General features: G+C 26.7%; 1 protein-coding gene across 4 annotated transcripts in view; it reads left to right on the top strand.

The window, feature by feature from the left end:
- The window catches only part of LOC117168079 (nicotinate phosphoribosyltransferase), a 29,939-nt gene extending 14,898 nt beyond the window's left edge, over positions 1 to 15,041 (top strand). Inside the window, exons 5-11 of one of the 4 annotated variants that reach the window (XM_033353444.1) lie at positions 2,240 to 2,358; positions 2,515 to 2,708; positions 3,618 to 3,803; positions 6,740 to 6,962; positions 9,260 to 9,580; positions 14,248 to 14,376; positions 14,478 to 15,041. In XM_033353444.1, coding sequence (XP_033209335.1) covers positions 2,240 to 2,358; positions 2,515 to 2,708; positions 3,618 to 3,803; positions 6,740 to 6,962; positions 9,260 to 9,580; positions 14,248 to 14,376; positions 14,478 to 14,555 — 1,250 coding nt within the window. In that variant the 3' untranslated portion in view covers positions 14,556 to 15,041. Of the gene's footprint in view, positions 1 to 2,239; positions 2,359 to 2,514; positions 2,709 to 3,617; positions 3,804 to 6,736; positions 6,963 to 9,259; positions 9,581 to 14,247; positions 14,377 to 14,477 lie in introns of all 4 variants that reach the window. The other 3 variants (XM_033353443.1, XM_033353446.1, XM_033353445.1) reach the window with 3 other exon arrangements.
- The last annotated feature ends 6,570 nt before the right edge of the window (positions 15,042 to 21,611 follow it).

Below are 21,611 nucleotides of genomic sequence, written 5' to 3'. Positions count from 1 at the left end.
GATTGTTATAGAAACGTAAAGAATCTCATTTAAAGTATCGTCTTATTTTATCAATAAATAAAATTATTGTATCATTTTAAAATATGAGAAAGGACATACATTACCATCTTTTTTCTTCAGAATAGGCTCAAATTATTCAATATTATCAATTTGTTGTGTAGCTCAAATATTTAAGACTCAATCCAAATCAGATTAAGAATTTATAAATCAAACTTTCCAAATGAGTAATTTTATTTATTATAAAATCTATTTCTAAATGCTCCTAAACATTACTTATAGAACATGCAGGATTTAAAAAAATTTGTATGAAAGATTAGTTATTTTAAAAGATATTTAGAAATTTTTGACATATTCGAAAATAATTTAAATTTGAAGAAGATTTCAAAACATTTTAAACAAAACGTAGATTTTTTCGAATTTTGAAAGGTTTCACGAGAATTAAGAAACATGCTGATTTTTGTTTAAAAAATGAATTTTAAGATTAAATTGAATAAGATTTTAAAATGTTTGAAATGTTTTCTTAACATTTCAAAAAAGAATGTAAAAGGTTATAACCCAAAATTTTTAATTTACAAGATAACGAAATTTTAAGTTTAAGAGATATTTAGAAATTTTAAACAAATTACAAAGTCATTGCAAACTAAGAATTTTAAAAAAATCTAATACGAAACGCAGTTAAGAAAAGCTTCTTAAGAATTTTGAAAGGTTCTAAAAGAATAAAAAAAATTTATTCAGATTTCTGGAACATTTTTGATGGTTTGTCATTTGTTTAAATTAATGTTAAGAGAATATTTAAAAGCATTTGCAAAATTGCCAGAAGAATAATCTGTCAGCTGTTTAAGGCCATTTTTTTAGTTTTAGAAAAAATTACGAATGATTTAAAAAAATATTTTTAGAATGTTTAGAAGTTTTCAAATGATTCAAAAATAATTTATAATTTGAAAATATATTTAAAAAAATTAAAAACATGATGTGTATCTTTAAGGATTTTAAAACAAAATTAATAAGCATTTTAAGAATTTTTAAATATTTTAGGAGAATAAAAATGTCTTAAAATTCATGGAAAATTTTCAAATGATTTTTTAATTAATAAATTAATTCTAAAAGAAAATCGACAAATAGTTCAAAACATTTCAAATGATTTCCTAAAATTTAAAAAAAGAGCAGATTTCAAAGACATTTTTTTTATTTTGCAAAATGACAAAATGTTAAATATAAAACATATCTAGAAGTTTTAAAAATATTTAAAAATAATAACAAACTTACAAATATTTTTACAAATCTAATAAAAAGCTTAGATTTTTGAAGATGTCGAAAAAAATTTTAAAATGTTTCAAGAAAATAAAAAAAATGTCTTTAGATAAAAAAAAAGATAAGAGTTTTATGAATTTTTATCGATTTTAAGAGAGTAAAAATTTTCTTTAAATTCATGGGGAAATTTCAAATGATCTTTTATTTAAAAAAATGTATTCTGAGAGAAAAATGAAAAATATTTCAAAACATTTCAAATGATATCCTAAACTTTCGAAAATAAAAAAAAAATTTCGAGTAAGTTTAAGAAGATTCAAAAGTAATTTTAAACTTGTAAAGACATCCTGATTATTTATGACCATAATATTGTTAAATGAAGAAATTTGACTTATTTTTCTTAAAATATGATCGTCCAAGATTTTCATTAACTGAAAAAATTGTTATTCAAAGAAACTCAAGTCATGAGAAGAACATTTTTTATGTTCTTGAATATAAAACAATGTACAAAAGCCGGCTGAGGTCAAATTTAAATGAAGCCTGCTGATAAATTATGAATGAAGTTCGTCCTGAAAGAGAGATTAAATGAAAATTATATTCTAATAATTATAATTTAAAATTCTTGAATTGTGTAAGCTTTAAGTTGAAAAAGTGCAAATTTAATCATGATTTTAAATGCGTTCATTCTTCAAAACATTGAGATTGAATGCTGGGGCTGAGAGATTTGAAATATGAAATTTTACAATGCTGAACGCTTTGAACTCAAAATGATTGAATTTCGAACCTTTGATTTTGAAAATGTCTAAATATTCTCACATTAAAAATGTCTTATTACTCAATTGCTCAAAATTCAGTGGTAAAATACAATTATTAAAAGCTTTTCAGTTTAAGAATTTTAAAACCTGAGCCCTCCATCTTAATTTTTTTAAATTTGAGATTTTTTTTAGCTCTGGATGTTAATTTTACAGTCAAATTTTGTATATATTTATAGGCGGATTTGACGGTACAAGTAATGTATTAGCAGGAAAATTATTCGGAATTCCTGTAAATGGAACGCATGCTCATGCATACATAACGTCCTTCACCGGAATGGACGATTTACAAAACAGAGTGAGCATTTTTCAAAAAATTTTAATTTTTGTATTGAACATAATATATAAAAAGTTGTTTATATTTTATTTCTTCAATTCTGACAGAAAGAGATTACGTCTAAGAGTCAACACTATTCGATTCACTGATTCTAATAAACTTTTGGAACATTTTCAGACACTCGCTCACAAAGAGACGGGCCAGGTAAAGGATTTGTTGTCTCTCTCATGCAAGTATCGTGAAAACATTGCGACCGATTTGGGAGCTTTGGTGCTGGAAGCATCCGATGGAGAATTAACAGCACTTGTCAGCTATGCGATTGCATTTCCGGACGGATTTATGGCCCTGGTCGATACCTACGACGTTAAAAGGTATTAAATACAATCTAAAGTTTTCCAAAAAGCCGATTATCTATATTGTAGCTATTAAAAAAGCCTATTTCCTCCGCAGCCTTTAATCTATCATTAGCAGCACTTTTCTTATCTTTACTTTGTAGTCAGGATTGCAAAAAGCACGCTCTTTAAAATCTTTCCATTCTTTGTGAAATGAAGCCAACCATTTTTGAACTTATCTTATCAAATAATTATGACGCCAGAACTAATCGATATTGCGCCAAACTTTGGCATGAATCAGCATTTTTCTTATCTACGAAATAAGAATTCTTAGCAAATACTTTACGTGGAAAATATTCTTTGCAGCGTCTCTTTGATAAAGTTCTTTGGATTGTGTTCAATTCACATCGAACTTTCGTGTAGCACTTATCTCTTTAATTTCTCTTTTATTTTTTTAACGCATGCAATTTAATTTTTTTTTCACGAGTTGCTGATGCTTTTCTATTTAAAAGAATAAAAACAATTTGAACACTTACATACATTCAATTTAAAGATTCAGACGAAGCACTTTAGTAAAATACTAGTTAAATCTCAAAATAATGTTTTTATTGTAGGAATGAATAATATTTTTTCAGTAGGTAAATTTTTAATAATCAAAGTTATAATAGAATAATATAATATATTAATCACAAGCGGATAATAGATGAATGGTAATATTTTGTTAGTTAATTAAGGTAGTTTCTAAAGCGCATGAAGACTTTTATACACTCAGAACGCTTTTTAGAGCAGAACTTAGAAAAAAGTTTTGAAGAGCAAGATTCAGGCCATTTTTGTATAGATGACAATTTGTCTTAAGCATTCACGCTGAAAGATGATTAATGATATTTCTCAATTGGAAGATGCATTGAAAAAATTACGAGCGGAGGCTTAACGAGAGTGTGTTTATAGCGTAGAAGCACCGGCCAAGAGAAAGGCGCAAATTGAGAGCCTAAACGTTAAGAATAAGCTTCTAAATAGTGGGCCCCATAAGGCACCCCAAAACAGTGCGAGAAACAACCCAATCAAAACTGACTCGACATCATCTAACAAGAATGGCTTTTTAAAACGAAGCGAATTGGGTGAGCTTTATGTGAGGTACGATCTAGTTCTATTAGTCCGTTTTGCTTCAGACGGAATCTTTTTGCACTTTGTAGAACGAGAGATTCAAAAATCAATCTCACGATTAATTTCACGCTCTAGATTAATTTAGAAATAGAACATTACACCGACATTTGATGTGTAAAAGATTCCTGATTTGGTAAAACAGACGGCGTTCGTTCCATTTCATTCATCATATTGCTCAATTCTCACACGATTTATCGAATTATGAACTAACCTAATCAGGAATTGACCTTTTAATCTTATAGGGAATATTTTTGATTATAGCGATTGAGAAATTCGTGTTTCTACTTCGTAAATATTTCAATATTGTTAAACTCAAAGTAATTAAGCAGGGTGGCCACAGATTAGGAAAAATCTGTAAAACAGGGAAAAGTTTGCAAAAGTCAGGTATTTCTGTAAGAAGCACTTCAAGTAATTTTCAAGAATAATCAGGGTTGCCACAAAGTCAGAGTTTGATTCACTTTTTAATATAAAAAGATCACTTTAGTCACTTTTCATGTTAGGATATGTTAGGATATGTTAGGATATTTAAAAATATTCTTAAAATTTTAAACAGATTTCAGTAATCAGAAAGAAATCTAAGAATTTCGAAGATTTTAGAGTATTTTAATTATTTTAGTGAATTTTAAAAGATTTTAAGGAACTTTTGATTCATTTCAATAATTTGAGGGAATTTTTTAAGGGTTTCAAATATTTTAGAGTATTTTAAAACATTTTAAAGAGATTTAAACAAATTTTATGTGATTATTAAGAATTTCTTAGAACTTCGGAAGAAACGAAACAATTTTACAGGATCAACCTATAAGGTTTTTAGATATTTAAAAAGATTCCAAGAAATTCTATAAGATTTTCGAGTATTTGAACGATTTCAAACGATTTTTAAAAAAATTCCTGGATTTTGAAAATTTTATGTTTTTTTTTTAATTCCAAGAAATTTTCAAGAGCTTAAAAAATTTTGAAAATATTTTGAATGATTACATAAGATTTTAAAAACATATTTTAGGTTATTTTTAAACATTCCAAGGAATTTTTAATAGATTTCAACAATTTAAAGGTATTTCAAAAGATTTCAAAGGATTGCAAATATTTTCGGGTATTTTAAAATGATTCCAAAGAATTTTGAATATATTTTAATAACTTGAAAGGATTCTAAAGGATTTAAAAAATATTAGGATATTTTAAAAAATTTCAAGATATTTTCAAAAAAAATTTTTAAGTTTTTGAAGGATTTTCAAAGATTTTAAATGATATTAAATATTTTTGGGTATTTTTAAAGATTCTGAAGAATTTGAAATACATTTCAGTAATTTAATGGGATTTTAAAAGATTTTAAATATTTTAGGATATTCAAAAGCTTCCAAGCCATTTTTCAGAACTTTCAAAAGTTTTACGATTTAAAAATATTTCAGAGGATTAAACATTGTTGTTACAGGATTGATAAAGTTTTAGAAAATTTTAAAAGATTCCAAATAACTTAATAAGATTTTCGAGTATTTCAATTATTTTAAGGGATTTCGTAGACTTTCAAGGATATTTGATTGCAATTTATTCGAATTGGAATTTAATATTGATTTCTTTTTAAATTCTTTAGAGTTCTTCTCAATTCTAATCATTTCAGTCTTTCCAAAACTTACCTTGAATTCTTAGACATTTCATTAAATTCTTTTGAGTTAACTTTCATTTTTCTAAACTCTTTTAAAACTTAAAGAATTTACTGAATTTTTTCATATGTTTGAATTATATTCAACTCACTTAATATTTTTTGTTCAATTTTACTGAAATCAATAGAAATTTTTAGGTTTAAATAACTTTTTCTAATTAATTTAATTTTGGATTCTTTTAAATTCAAAAGAATCAATCACATTATTAATGCACATTTCACTTTTTTTCGTTTACGTATGTCACATTTTCACTTTTTTCAAGTAAATTAAGCTGTGACAGATCTTTTATTCCATTTATAAAAACTTGTAATAAAAATTTAACAAGATTATAATTTTTGTCTTTAAATATTAAAGGTGAGGGAAGATAAAAAAAATTAGGCAAAAATCATCGAAAAGTCCAAGAATTTAGAAAATTAAGTTTTTCGGCCACCCTAATTCAGAAACTAAAATTTTCATAATTTCACCGCAAAATATAGTCGCTTTCAACTTGCAGCGCTTTACTTTAATTACTTTTTTTGGTTAAATTTTCATTGAGTGCGCTTTTTTAATAGTCCTAAAAATATTACCCGCATAATATCATGCATGTTTTGTGATTTAGAATATGCTAAAAATCGTTTTACACCAGTTGCCTGTAAAAGTTTATTTTCAAAGGAAGAGGGAAAAATTCAGTTGGCGGAAGATTCACGAAAAAAGGTCGCGCGGTCGTATGTTTTCTTTAAAACTTGATAAAGTCAAATGCACTCCCAATTCAGCTCGTCTGTTCAGTATTTTATTATTTTATGCTCACTTTGAACTAATGAAAATTAATCATAATAGCTGTACAAATTAATCTTTCTTTCCAATATTGTCAAAGAACAGTTATCACAAACTCTTTATTCTTCTTTATCCTTTTCAAAAATAGTACTCTTTAATTCTCAAGGTGATTGGATATTTTCCTAATGTTCTGTTTTCCTATTTCTGACAAAAGGTTGAAAAAAAAAAACGAAAATGAGTCACTAGAAAGTCATTTTATAGCAATACTAAGAAATTTTTTGATGATGTAATACCTTCTCTTCTTTACCACTTAAAGATGGAACCTGGTTTTGCAAAAGTTTTAAAGATTAAAGAAAGAATATAAATGAACTAACTAATCTAATTTATGACAAACTTAAATTAAAGTTTCGTTTTTCATAAGTATTTTTCACATCTTTTCACAAGTCGCTCTCATTCCTTATTCCATTATTTGCATTGCTTAATTACTTCCAGAAGCGGTCTTCTCAATTTCTGCGCAGTGGCACTTGCTCTGAACGATTTAGGTTACAGAGCAATCGGAATAAGAATCGACAGTGGAGATCTCGCATATCTTAGTCAGGAAGCTAGAGATTCTTTTCAAAAGATTGCAGAAAAATATAATATTCCCTGGTTTTCTCAAATGACGATTGTTGCGTCAAATGACATCAATGAAGAAACTATCATCAGCTTAAACGAACAGGTATTTCGATTTCTCTATATTTTCTCCACAGGGATCAGAGTCAGTCCCCTATTTTTTCTTTCCCTATACTTTTACCAAAATGCCCTATAATCCCAGTATTTGAGAATTTTTCCCCGTTTTTGTTTTTTGGAAGCTACGATTGATTTTTCAAGAATCATAAGAAAACCGCAAACAATAATATAGAAATTATGAGTGGCTTAGAAAAACTATGATCCAAATAAAAAAAAATGACAGCAAATTATCGACGATTTGCGCAAAAGAATAGAAAAAAGTACAGCTAACACGGTTGATTAAACAGTGTCGCGAAAGAGAGAAAAAATATTACATTTAACTGAGATAATTTTACTCTCATACAATTAAACAATAAATAAAATTTTATTTTAATTTCTTACAATCATTGAAATTAAAAAAAATTAAATAATTGTTTTTTCAAATGCAGTTAGTTATTTGCATATTTGTGCTTTTTCTTTTGTCTTCTAGGCAAAATATACAAGACAAATATGTAGGGAAAAAGTTCAGTTTAATAAACAATTATTACTTAAACTATTTTCTATTATTTTTTACGCTTAGGTAAATAATAAAACCTTATGCGAATTTAGAAAATGTTGAGCCTCGTAGGCACTCCTGTGTAGTTAAATAGAATTTTTTAAAAAGAATTTTCGTATATAATCAGAAAATTTCGAAGTATAATTCAAATTTCTACAAATTTCAGTTCGTGTTAGTTTTGTTCGTTCGAAATTACCATTTTTGAACAATAATCAGTATCCAGATTCCCAATTTTCAACAATTGTATGTTATGTTAGCGTGTTACATCGGAAATGGGTATTTATAATAAAAGATTATTAGATTTGAAAAAAAAAATTCTTCAGAAATTTAAGTTTTTCGTTTTTTTAGAGTTTTTTTACCGAAAATTGATATTTTAAAACAAAAATCATTAAATTTTAAAGGTTCATAATTTTTTCAAACTCTAGATTATGTGAGGGGTTTACATTTAAAAAGTAGTATTTTTTGACAAAAATCATTAGGCTTAAATCTAATAATTTTTGTTTAAAATAATAAAATTTACAAGCACGGCTTTTTGTCGGAAATTGAAATTTGTATAGAAAAATCATTAGGCTTTAAAGTTGGCAAAGTAGATTCATAAGTTTTCAACAATTTTAGTTTAGGTTGTTGTTTTACATGGAAAATTGATATTTTCAAACAAAACCCATTATAATCTTAACACAATTCAGATTTTTCAAAACAATTTTGGATTATGTTAGTGTTTTTTGTCGGAAATCGGTACTTTTAATAAAAAATCATTGGATTTGAAAATAGATAAAATTTTATTTTTAACAATTGTAGGTAATGCTCGCGTTTTGTCAAGAGAATTTACCCAAACAGGGTTATGTTAGTATTTTTCATCGGAAATGTTTTTTTTTTTAGTTTAAAAACAAATTCTATTTTTAACATTTCAATGAAAGCTTACAAATGTTTTACAATTATAGGTTATGTTTGCAGTTTACCTAGGAAATCGGTATTTTTAGTAAAAAAAAATGCTTAGATTTCAAACAAGATTTAAACATTTTGTACTGTAAACTAGCGGTTTCATAAAAAAAATTCTGATATAAATTTCAAAGAAGATTTACAATTCGAAACCGTTTTTGTTAGGTTATATTGGTATTTTCGTAAAAACATTAGTATTTCTGATATCTTTCAAATAAAAAGATTTTTCAGATTATTGATTATGCGCTAATTATACATTTATAATCCTGAGTTTATTGGCGTTTTATATAAGAAATAGGTACTTTAAATAAAAAATCATTGGATTTTAAGAAGATAACATTTTTTGAACAAATTTAGGTTATGCTCGTGCTTTTAAAAGGAAATTTACCATTTAAAATAATGTTCTGTTATTTTAGTTTTTTTTTTCTAAAATTAGGACTGCCAATAAAAAGTAATTTGATTTCAAAGAATATTTATAATATATCAGTAATAATAGCGTATATTAGCGTTTTTCACTAGAAGTCGGTTATTTTGAACAATTTTAGGTTATAAGTGTTTTTCGTGAAAAATTAGGATTTCATTTGTAAAAAATGTTATCATTGCTTTTCTTTTCTGTTATTTTAGATAATTTATACTATGAAATAAAAAAAAATTGTTGCAAGTATTTTGTATTGAAAAATAGTCCCTTCTTTGAAGAACAATTCCGCTAGTTTCCCTCCAACTGAACCGATGAAACTCTGTGATTCCTGTCTCCTTTATTTTCTCAATTGTCAACTAGAAAAATGTATATATTGAAGAAAAATATTTTTTAGAATCATAAAATCAACAGTTTCGGAATTGGAACTCATCTAGTTACATGCCAAAGACAACCGGCACTGGGTTGTGTCTACAAGATGGTAGAGATCAATAACCTCCCGAGAATTAAACTGAGTCAGGAGGTCGATAAAGTAACGATGCCTGGAAGGAAAAATGCTTACAGATTATACGGAGCTGACGGTCACGCTCTTGTTGATTTACTCCAGAGATACGAGGAAGATACGCCGGAGGTCGGGCAAAAAGTTCTCTGTAGGCATCCTTTCCAGGAATCAAAAAGGGCATATGTTACTCCAACCAGAGTTGAAGTTTTGCACCGAGTAAGTTCAAAATATATAATATAACAGTGTCCAGCGACCTTGAAAACCTTGAAACTATGGAAGTCTCCTTGAATTTCTCACAAGATCCTTGAATTTCAATTTTGGTTTTGCTTTTAAAACAGTTTCCGAGGGGTTGATTACTCGGTTTTTGAGTATACCCCAGATTTCAAAGGGTTCCAAAATAATGCTATAGATTTCAATATAATTCAAAGCTTTTATAATATTTTAAAGGATTTTTAACATTTCAAAAAGATTTCACGGATTTCCAAGACTTGAAAAGAATTCAAGGATTTGAGAAAGACGTGCAAACAAGATTTCTAAGATTTCACAAAGAGTTCGAATGTATCAAAAAGATTTAAAAACTTTCAAAAGATTTCAAGAATTCTAAACATTTTAATAAGTACACTACATGTAAACGATTTTAAAACATTTAAAAGAATTTTAAATGAATACAACAGATTTCAGGAAGATTTCACAAATATTTAAAAGAATTCATAAGGATTTCAGAAGATTTGAAGAATTTCAAAGATTTTTGATGTCAAATTAACACAAAATATTTCATAAACAAAATTTATAGAGATTTTACAAATATTATAAAGATTTCAAAATATTGCAAAACATTTCACAAAGATTTTAAACGATTTCAATTTTATTTGGAAGATGTCAAAAGATTTCACAAATATTTTGAACCATTCACAAATATTTCAAAATATTTCACAAAGATTTTACCTAAATTCAAAATATTTCACAAAGATTTGAAAAATATTTCAATGATAAGATTTTCCAAATATTTCAAAGAAAAAAAATTTCATATAGATTTCAAATTCAAAGATTTCAAAATGGGTAAAAAATTAGAAATTTGTTTATAATATTTCAAAAGATTTCAAGGACTTTAAAGATTTTAAGATTTCATAACATTTCAAAGATTTGAAATAATTTCAAATTTTTTAAAAAGCTTTCAAATTTTTTAATGATTTTAAATTAATACAAAAGATTTCACAAATATTTCAAATATTGCATCAATATTTCATGGATATTTCAAAAGAGTACAAGAATTTAAAAGATATAAAAAAGGATACGCTAAAATGCAAAACATTTCCATGGTTTTAAAGAAGTTCACATTTTTTTAGAAAATTGAAAAATATTTCAAAAAAGTTCTAATGATTCCAGTGATTTCAAATAAATTAATACAAAAGATGTAGGAAATATTTTACAAGTATTCCAAAGAATTTCTAAGGATTTTAGAAGATTTCAACAGTTAAACAAATTTCAAAAAATCAAAGATTTCAGAAAATTTCAATTATTTTAAACAATTGTAAAAGGTTTCAAGAAATTTAAGAAGATTTTAAAAGATTTCAATGATTTCAAAGGAACACAAAACTTCTCACAAACAAAGATGAAAATTTCACTAATATTTCAAAGATTTTACAAACATTTTAAAATATTTCACGGAAATTTCAATATTTTTAAGTACTTCAAATGATTTACAAATTTCTAGGATTTCAAAGATTTCACAAAGACGACTTATGATCGCATAAAATTAAGAATTTGTTTATATATTATGCTGCTTTCTTTCAAAATTGTTGACCAATAAAAAATTAAATGTCTCATCTTTTACATGTATAACAGACAGTTATTTAATTATTTGATGTAAAAAAAGGAGTACTGGAAACGTGGAAAAGACCTTGAATTTGGTCTTAGAAATCACTAGACACCCAGTTTAAATTCCTCAACTTTTTTTCAAAAGTATTAAGGGTAGCCACTGGCCGGGAAACTCAGGAATTGGTCTGGAATTTTGAGCACCGGGAAGTTACCGGGAATTTTTCAGATTTTTTTTTTACTTTTTTTCAGTAAATATCGTCTTACTCTTCCAAAAAAATGGTTTGGAATTGTGCTAAATTTCACCAATCATGACGGTTAAAATATTCAAGATTATTTTTATGTTTAGGATTTTAAAGTTAATGTTTTGTTAAAAAATGAATGTTTCGGGATAGGAGTGACTCACTCGTAGGGGAAGGGAGTTCCAAAATCTATATTTTAAATCCCGGATCACGAAAACACGAATATTTTGTAATCTGTGACTCAAAAAAATGGACACTTTTAGTTAGAAAAATCGTCTTTTTCATTGAAAATTAGTTATTTTTCATCGAAAAGTTAACTATTATATTTTTGGTTTAGAATTAATCTCTTTTCGAGAAAAAATGCATATTTTTTACTTTTAGTTGATAATTTTTCTCCCTTGGGAGAAATTTAAGTCTTTTTATAAGTCTTATTATACTTTATATTTTATCTATATTTCATATTTTAATCTTTTTTGTTTGAAAAATTCGAACATTTAGTTAAAAAATCATCGCCTTTTTTGTTTGAAAATTCAACTATTTTGTTAAAAACGCATGTCTTATGGTTGAAAGTTATTATTTTTCATTTGGGAAATTTTATTATATTTTGGGTTTAGAATTCATCTCTTTTGGTTAAAAATTAAATCATTTGATCACAAATTTATCTTGTTGAAAATTTCAATATTTTCTTTAAAATCATCTTTTCGGGGTAAAATATTTAACTGTTTTGTTAAACATTCATCTTTTTCGATAGAAAATCCGTCTTTTTAAATTGAAAATTCATTTTTCTTGCTTGAAAATCATCTTTTATGGTTGAAAGTTAATTATTTTTCAATGAAAAGTCTACTATTATACTTTTAGTTTAGGATTCATCTCTTTTGTTCGAAAATGTAAATGTTTGGTTGAAAATTCGTATTTTTTGGATAGAAAATTGACTTTTGGATTGAAAATTCATTTTTCGGTATATGCGTCGTCTTTTTTTCCTTGAAAATTAATTATTTATCCCTGAAAAGTCAACTATTATATTTCTGATTCAAAATAATTTTTTTTTTTAAAAAAACATTCTACAATTTGATTGCAAATTTAATTATTTCGTTGAAAATTTAACTATTTAAGAAAAAGTAATCTTTGTTGGTCGAAAAATAAACTTTTTTTAACATTCGTCTCTTTACATATAAAATTAATCTTTTCATATAATGTAACCTTTTTTCTTTGAAAATTCAACTGTTTCGTAAAATATTCATCTTTTGGCTAGAAATTTTAACTATTTTGTTGAAGACGCAGCTGTTTTGGGGTTAAAATTTAATCCTTTTTTGTTTGAAAATTCAATCATTTGATATTCATAGATTTAAAATGCTTTTTTTTCTTTTAATAATTCTCTTTTGCTTAAGAGTTTAACCATTTGTTTGTAAATGCATCTATTTGGATTGAGATAATTTTTTTAGATGAAAATTCATCTTTCTTGATTGAAAATTCATGTCCAATGTTTTTCTAAAAAATTTGACGTTTTAGATAGGAAATTCAACTATTTTGTTTAAATTTCATCTCTTTTGTTTAACAATGTTACTATTTGGTTAAAATTTTAATTATTTTCTTTCAAGTTTAACTATTTATAACTTTTGAGCCTAGAAATTCAAATGCTTGAAAATTCAACAGTTTTGCAGATAATTCGACTTTTTCTCTTCAAAATTCAACGGCTTTGTTTAAAACTGATGTATTTTCTTTAAGATACATTTTTTCTGGTACAATATTAATATTCTCTGTAAAAAATCCATATATTTAATCATCATTTGACTATCTGGTTAGAAATTATCCTTTTTTATTGAAAATCCAACTACTTGTTTGAACTACTTTGTTCAAACACATTATGAAAGATTTAATTCTTCGAAAATTAAACGGTTTTGTTGGAAATTCGTTCTTTTCTTGGTCATATCTTAATTCTTCTTATCTGAAAATTTAACAATTCTATTTTTGGTTCGAAATATATGCTTTATAAATTAAAAAATCAACTATTTTGTAGAAAATTCATATATTTGGATAAAAAGACGTATTTTTGGTTAGAAAATGAATACTTTTGCTTGAAAATTAATATTTATGGCTGAAAATTGAACTATTTTGTAAAAATTTGTTTTTGTTTTCGTTTAAGTCAACTGTTAAGTACTCGATTTTTTCTTGTAATTTAACTTCTTGAGAATTCTTTTTATGGTATTAAATTCACATTTTATTGTAGAAAAATTTTATTTCAACTGTCTTGTAATAATCAAATTTTCTAGCTCTAAAATTCAACTGTTTTTGGTCGAATTTTAATATTTTTGTCGTAAAATTTGACCATTTGGTTGAAAATGCACCTTTTTATGTTAGAATTTCAACTATTTTGATTCAATAGTCTCTTTTGGTCGAAAATTCAATTTTATTTGTAAAAATTCGTTTTTCTGAATAGAAAATTCATCTTTCATGGTAGAAAAGTAATCTTTTTTGATCAATTGCTATTGCCAACAAATTGATTTCCCCATTATCCCCCTATTTTATCGAAAAATCACCCTATTTTCCCTGTTTTTAGAGAATTTTGTGCTATAAACTCTGAAATTACTTTTACAATAATTTACATTATATATTTCACCTTGGAGTTCTATCATGTTTAATCATTTTCAAAATTTCTATTATAAACCAATTAGCATTAAATAATATTTATTATAAACGTTTAAAAGCCAAACAGGAAAAATGCCATTTTTGACCGGGAAACCGAGAAATAGTCTGAAATTTTTGTTTTTGAACCTTAAAGAGCCATCTTAAATGTGGACAAAAAATAAAGAAAAAAAATTGTTGCAGTTGTATTGGAAAGATGGCAAATTGTGTCGTCCACTTCCAACTTTACACGAGACCAGACAAAGAGTCCAAGAGTCTTTGAGGACTTTACGCAATGATCACAAAAGGAATTTGAATCCAACTCCTTACAAAGTAAGTTCTCCCGAAAGTTTAAATTCAGTTAAAAATAAAATGGCAGTGCCAGATGCAGTATGTACTAATTTTTTCGTATATATATATATATATATAAATAGGTCGCAGTGAGTGACGATTTGTACAACTTCATCCACGAGTTGTGGTTGCAAAACGCCCCGATCGGCCAATTATCATGAAGCTCTTAACAGCGAGATTTCTGCAGTAAATCGAAAATTCATCTACTATGCAATAAATGCAAAATTGTTAGTACGTCTGCGAAGAGAAGCAGGTGTTATGGTGAAAAGACGGCATCCCTTTTTGAGAAATGGGACGTCAATTTTATCGAATCGTGTGCAGGGGCCTTAAGAGAAGAAATTAAGTGGAAGAAATTCCACTAGAAAAAAGACCAGTATAGATTCCCTTACTAGATTATAGAGATAAACGTTTTACGTAAATAAAATAGAACCGAGTCTTCTAACTTGGCGATCGCACTAGGCGATTGTATTTTCGCACCTGAGTCAATAGTTGTAGCTCACGCGAAACAAGCATTGAACAAGAAGCGTGTAATATTACTTTTTGTAATTACGGCATATCGATTCTAGACAGATACTGATTTTCACGTGAAAACGGTATTATATGTGGGCATATGGCATGGCGTCTGAATCATTCAAAAGTTTAACAAATGTTTTTTAAAAAGTTAGTCACAACAATAATAATAAATTTTATTATGTTACTCATAATATAAAAACATTGAATTTTTTAAATACATTTAAACATTTTTTAAATTTAATTAATAAGCGTAGGATTTGAGATCGCTTTTGATGACCAGGAGGTTTATAAAACTTTTAGATGCAATATTGGGTGTAACATAAGCAGGGAGTATGTAAGTATTATCTTTCGATTTCAGCAGAAAAATATTTAAATTTTAGAGGCCGTCCATAAATTACGTAACATATTTTTTCCATCGCCTTTGTTAAGTAATTTTTCCAAATAATTTCAGTCATATCTTAGTAAATACAATTTAGTTACTATTACGAAATCATTAGAAGCCTTTTAATTGTAAAACAAGAAAATAAAAGCAATAATGCACTCTTCGAAAATTAAAATATATAAAAAGGTGTGTCATGTTTTACTATTTTTTTAATTACTAGCACATTTCTCTAGTTATTTAATATTCATTATGAATTTGCTTATATTTTTTCAACAAGTTGAACTTGAAATTTTTAACCTAAACATTTATAAAGAAAGATTGCGGTCATAATAAACTTTAACAAAATGTGATATAAAACTAGATTATACAATTTTCTAAAATATTTGATCAAGTCCCTTAGGTTTATATTTTTAACAACAATTTCGAAGATCTTATCCATCTGCAAACAGTTTTAGATATTTTTACTTCCTGGTTTGTAAATGTTTTTTACTTCCTGTTTTTTAGCTCGATAAACTTAAGAAATTTTAAAATCCCTGGGAGTTACATAAAGTTTGAGGATGTCCCTTGAAGTTTCTTGAAATTTTTTTAGTTTCTTTAAACTTCCTTGGAATCCATTTAAATCTTTCAAAATACCCTACATATTTTAAAATCGTGTGAAATTTCTAGAAATTTATTGAAATTCTTTGGAATATTTAAAAATATACTATAATCATAACAATTATAAAAAAAATCTTTCAAATTTTTTTAATTCTCTGGAAATGCCTTGAAATATTTGAAATTCTTGAACTCCCTTAATTCTTGTGAATAAATTATTTTTAATTTCATTAAAATATTATGAAATCCTTTGAAATTCGATGAAGTAATATAAAATTTGATAATCCTTCGTGGAAATTGATTAAAATACTTTACTTAAAGCTTTTAATCTCCCTTAAAATCACTTAAATCCTTGGAAATCTTTTAAAATATCTTAAAACCTTATAGGTTCTATAAAATCCTTCCAAATCTGCCGAAATTTTAGGAAATTCAGTAAAACCACGTGATTTTTTTTCAATTCCTTCAAATCATTAGAATCCTGTTTATTTTTTAAAGTTTTCGAAAATTTATTGGAATCCTTTAAAATACCCTAGATTCAAATCTTAAAATCCCTTGGAATCTTTAAAAATATTCTACAAACTTACTATATATGGGCCCCATTATATCCTTTCAAATATTTAGAAATTATAGAGAATTCTTCGAAACCGCATAGCCTTTTTTTTACATCCCTCCAAATCATTGAAATCCTTAGAAATCCTTTTCAGTTTTTAAAGATCTTGAAAATTCGTTGGAATCTTTTCAAATATCCTAAAAACTTACAAATTTTTAAAAATCTTTGGAAATACCTTGAAATCATCTTAAAATATTTGAAATCCTTTGAAAAGTATTAGAAATATCTTTAAATTACATAAAATATAATGATTTTTCTTGAAATCCCTTTACATTTTTTAATTTCTATGAAATCCTTCAATAAAATACATCATGAAGACCCTTTAAAATCCTTTAAAATTACGAAAATCTTACGAAATCTTATCAAATCCTGTGAATGATTTCGCGGGTAGTAGTAATTTCAAAAACTGTCAAAAATTTTTTTTATCGATTTTTTTTACAGAATGATGGAAAAAAATTAAAATAATAATTTAATTCAACCAAATTTATATTTTGAATTTATAAATAAATTCTACCATCTTTATAACATTAGTATTGGTATAATTAGAGTCGGGAATATAATAATCAAAACTTTTTTACGTTAATATAACTTGATATGAGTCGAGAATCTCGAAACTTAAAAAAAAACTTGAAATTCCTCATAAAATTTTGAGATCACCTCAACATGTTTCAAGAAAATCTCGAATTTTCTCAAAATCCGCTTGAATGTATCTCTACAAAATTCAATTTGACAGAATTTTGGTAGCACGTGACAGATTTAACCCATAGAATATCGTTTGGCCGGCCAAGAATCGATTTTATGGCAGACTTTTCACTTCACATTTGTTAAATTTTTGAACGATTTAGATGCCGTGCCCTAATTAATATGCTTTCACTGTGTATAGAAATTTTATTTTGGAGATTAAAGTACACAAAGCTTTTAACACAAATGCTGAGTAGTGAAAAAAATGATGTTCTACTTAAGAGACTTGAGAAACTGATTTTTAACCTTTACTCATTGAAATTGATTTGGATTTGTGAAACACTTAAAAAATGCAAAACAGATCACAACATTTGGAATATGAATTGTATACTAGCATACTAAGCTGAAAGCACAACAGAGAAGGATAAATATCATATTTATTTGTTTGGAAAGAGAAGACACTTTTTTTGAAAAAGGTATAATGAATTTGTAGAATTGCACTAAAAATAATGGAATTTTGTATGTACATATCAAGACACTGGACAAAATTTTATTTTAATTTGTCTGATGCATTATAATGGAATTGTCACATAATAATAAAAGAACGTTTTTTTATTTCAAATTCCCAAAATTTGTAAATATACATGGCCAAAGTTATTTATTTATAAATATTAAAAGCGAGCTTTTGAAAAGTGTATCGCAAAAGCGAGTTGAACTATATAATACCGACATTTATTTACTCCACGGATTTTATTGTAGAAAAATATTGATCATTTCAAGCAATTGTAGAGAAAAGTACTTGAAAGGTAATAAATGAAAACTGTTGAAATATAGCTGATATAAAATCAGTGAAGAAATCTAGGGGTTCGATCCTTACTTATGATCTAAACTCAGTTTTACGACTTTCTTATGACTAAATTTTTAATAAAAAAAGATGGAGCAACGACGGCAATATTGAATCGAATTTTCTGTAATCTTTTGTAATAATATTCTCTTTCACTTTATATCAACTTTCGCAACAACGCACAAAGGTTTTTGTTGTAATAGTTTTTTTGTTGTTGTTATATCTCTACTTAGTTGAATAAATATATATTTTTGTGGAAATGTATAATCCTCTGAAAAAGGGTAATCAGAAAATTAAAAAAAAGGAGAAGAGATACGAAATGTAAATCACCGAATGTAAATTTCCTTTTACTATTGTACAAATAAGCTATTTGCCTTTCGGGGTAAGCGTGACTCACTCGGTGAAGAAGGGAGTAATGTGGGAGAGAGGGTATAGATTTTTAGATTGATCTAGAATTCCCAGTTTGCTGATCAATCTCTAACGATCACCCCCAAGTGAGGACCTCACAAAGTCATCATGTGTAGCTTCCCACTCGGGCCCATTAATATCCAAGATCTTTTTTCAGGCATCATTCACTCCACTGACACTCTTTTTATAAACTATTTGATAAAAAAATTATATTAATATTTTAGTTGTAACTAATTTGTTATCAGCAGGATATTTTATTATAGCATGTATTTCTCTAAAGCGTTGTATCAAAAAGTTACCGAACCCTATTTTATTAGTAATTTAATCCACAATAAATATTTTTAACTGTAGAATACTCTTCGGTTTTATTGTGTAATTTTATCACATCCCTTGCACACCGTAGAGTGTCATGTATTATTACTTTATATATATATATACCGCATATACTGGAACTTTATATTCTCGACAATTGTTTCTGTTGCTCACTCGAGGCCTGACATGGTTCTTCTTCACTTCGAGAAGCGAACCATGTTCGTTATCGAATTTTCGGCACCAGCTAACAAAAACTTCATAGCCAAGGAGAATGAAAAGAAAGAGAGGTATCGAGGCCTTGTAAGGGAGTTGCAACGATTGTACCCGGAATATTCTGTTAAATTGATCGTCCTTATCATCGGCGCTCTTGGAGGTGCCAAGCTTTCACTTGCTAATGGCCTAAAAAGCATCCCTGTGTGTCAACAATATGCTAGAACGCTTGCGGGAAAAATGCAGAAGGCGGTTGTCTTTGGGTCGCTCCGTGTTCTTAGGGTGCACGAAGCTTTTGCTGGATCGTCATATTGATTCCTTTACAGACTGTAACCACCTATCTCACGGTCGTGAGACGTGGTTGTGGCTGAAATTTTACCGCTATTTCGCTGGAAGCGGGTGCAATTTTCCAGATTAGTACCCGCTCCCGGCGAAATACTGCGGTTGTCCTTATGACAAGTTTTTAATTGTATATAATAAGAATATAATCATTTTAATTTTTACCCAAAAATAGAAGTTACATTTTCAGTTTAAAAAATTAATTTTAAAACAATCAAGAACGAATTGTTAACGAAATAGTTAAATACAGTAATATAGCTACTTTTGCAAATGAAGAATTACTGATATTCGACTTTACATTGTAATGAAAAAAAAATTAAGTAAGCTATCGAAAAAATTCACTGAAAAAAATCCCTGTCCTGGAAATGTCAGGGATTTTTTTCAGTGAATTTTTTGGATAGCTTACTTAATTTTTTTTTAATTACAATCTAAAATCGAATATTAGTAATTCTTCATTTGCAAAAGTAGCTATATTACTGTATTTAACTATTTCGTTAACAATTCGTTCTTGATTGTTTTAAAAATAATTTTTTAAACTGAAAATGTAACTTTTAATGTTGGTTAAAAATGTATCGTTCTTAATTAGAAATTGAAGGGACTCGTTGAAAATTCATGTATTTTGTTGAAAATTAGTTCTTTTTTATTAGAAAATTTCAAGATATCAATTCAAGGAAGCACGCAATTTTAGAGATACAATTTTTACGTGTTTTAAACTCTCTGACTCTATGATCTAAAAGCATAGAATTCGAGCCCTGAGAGCAAATGAAATCTTCGTTCTCGCGCCGAAGCGTGATAAACTCAAGGAGCAGTGTCGTGAATTAATCTCCCGAAATTTATCTCTGTGTTCTCGAAAATTCAATTCATAGTTCGGCGGTTGAATTCAACTATTTTTTATTGAAGATTTAAATAACTACTACATTTTTCATTAAGAATTAATCTTTTTTGGAATGAAAAGTAAATTACTTGTTTGAAAGTTGAAACTATTTTTTATCCAAAATTAATTCGTTTCGGTTGAGGATTTATCATTTTATTTTATTGGCGAAATTTTACTTTTTCTAGTTAAATGTTCATCATTTTAGTTGAAAAGGCATCTATTTGGTTTAAAATTGGATAATTCCAGATGAAATTTTGGTTTAAATATAACTATTCCAGTTTAATATTCCATCATTTTAGTTAAAAATTTATCCCTTTGGTTGAACATTAATTTTTTAAACTGCAAATTCAAGTATTCAATTTTTGATTGACAATTTATATTTTTTAGTTGAAAATTCATCTTTTTTGTTTAAAAAGCAACTATTCTAGTTGAAGATTCATCATTTTTGTTGAAAATCCATTTGTATGATTGAACATTCAACAATTCCATTTCTCATTGATCATTGATCTTTTTTAGTTCACAGTTTAATTATTTGGTTGAAAATGTTATATTTTTTAGTGAAAAGTTCATGTATTTTGTTGAAAAATCGTCTTTTTTCGTAGACAATTCTTCTTTTAGTTTGAAAATAAAACTATTTGGTTGAAAGTTAATTTTTTTAATGGACTACTTTGCAAGACGGTTTTTTTTTGGTGGAAAGTTTTTTTTCTTAAGCAAAAATTTAACTGTTCCATTTTTGGTTTAAACTAATATTTTTAGTTCCAAAATTCAACTATTTGGTTGAAAATTGCTTTTCCTCAGTTATTTTAACTTTATTTATAATAAACTCGCAAAACTGTATTTCCAAGTCGATTGATTTAAAAATAGAAATATTTGACTGGCTCTGTACTATCAAACATTTATACCTGGCGAAAAAATTAAGATCCCTCGATAAAACCTAGAATTGTCAGTGAATTTATTTTACCAAGATTTAAAAAAATTTTTAGAAAAAAATGTATCCACTTGGAAAATCACATAACATAATGCAATTTAAAATAAGCTTGCTTTCCTTTTTTTTAATGTTAAGTTCAATTGTTAAGTTTTTTGATTATGAAATTATTCAGTTTATAATGCTCAATTCTAAAATATTTGACCTCAAAAATGTTCATTTAGGCCTTTATTTACCTTAACAAATTGTTAATATAAATTAATTAATGTTTTTTTCAGTTTAACTATAGCTCCAGAATTATAAATTGAACAATAATTGATTTTAAAAGACTATTCTAAATCGGTTAGAAGTTAAAAAATGTACAGCCTTTAACGTTAAAAATTGAACTGTTTGAATTTGAGAGCCTTAGTAGTTAAATAAGCTTAAACGTGCGATTCGAACTTTATAGACTATTTATTAAATGACTAAATAATAATTAAACTCGTTTATTAATTTTGTATATATTAAAAATATATTTCAATAATT

Source organism: Belonocnema kinseyi, chromosome 2 (genome assembly GCF_010883055.1).
Source record: "Belonocnema kinseyi isolate 2016_QV_RU_SX_M_011 chromosome 2, B_treatae_v1, whole genome shotgun sequence".
In the NCBI taxonomy this organism is placed as follows: domain Eukaryota; kingdom Metazoa; phylum Arthropoda; class Insecta; order Hymenoptera; family Cynipidae; genus Belonocnema; species Belonocnema kinseyi.
Note: the sequence above shows the minus strand (reverse complement) of the source record. Positions and strands in the feature narration are given on the sequence as shown.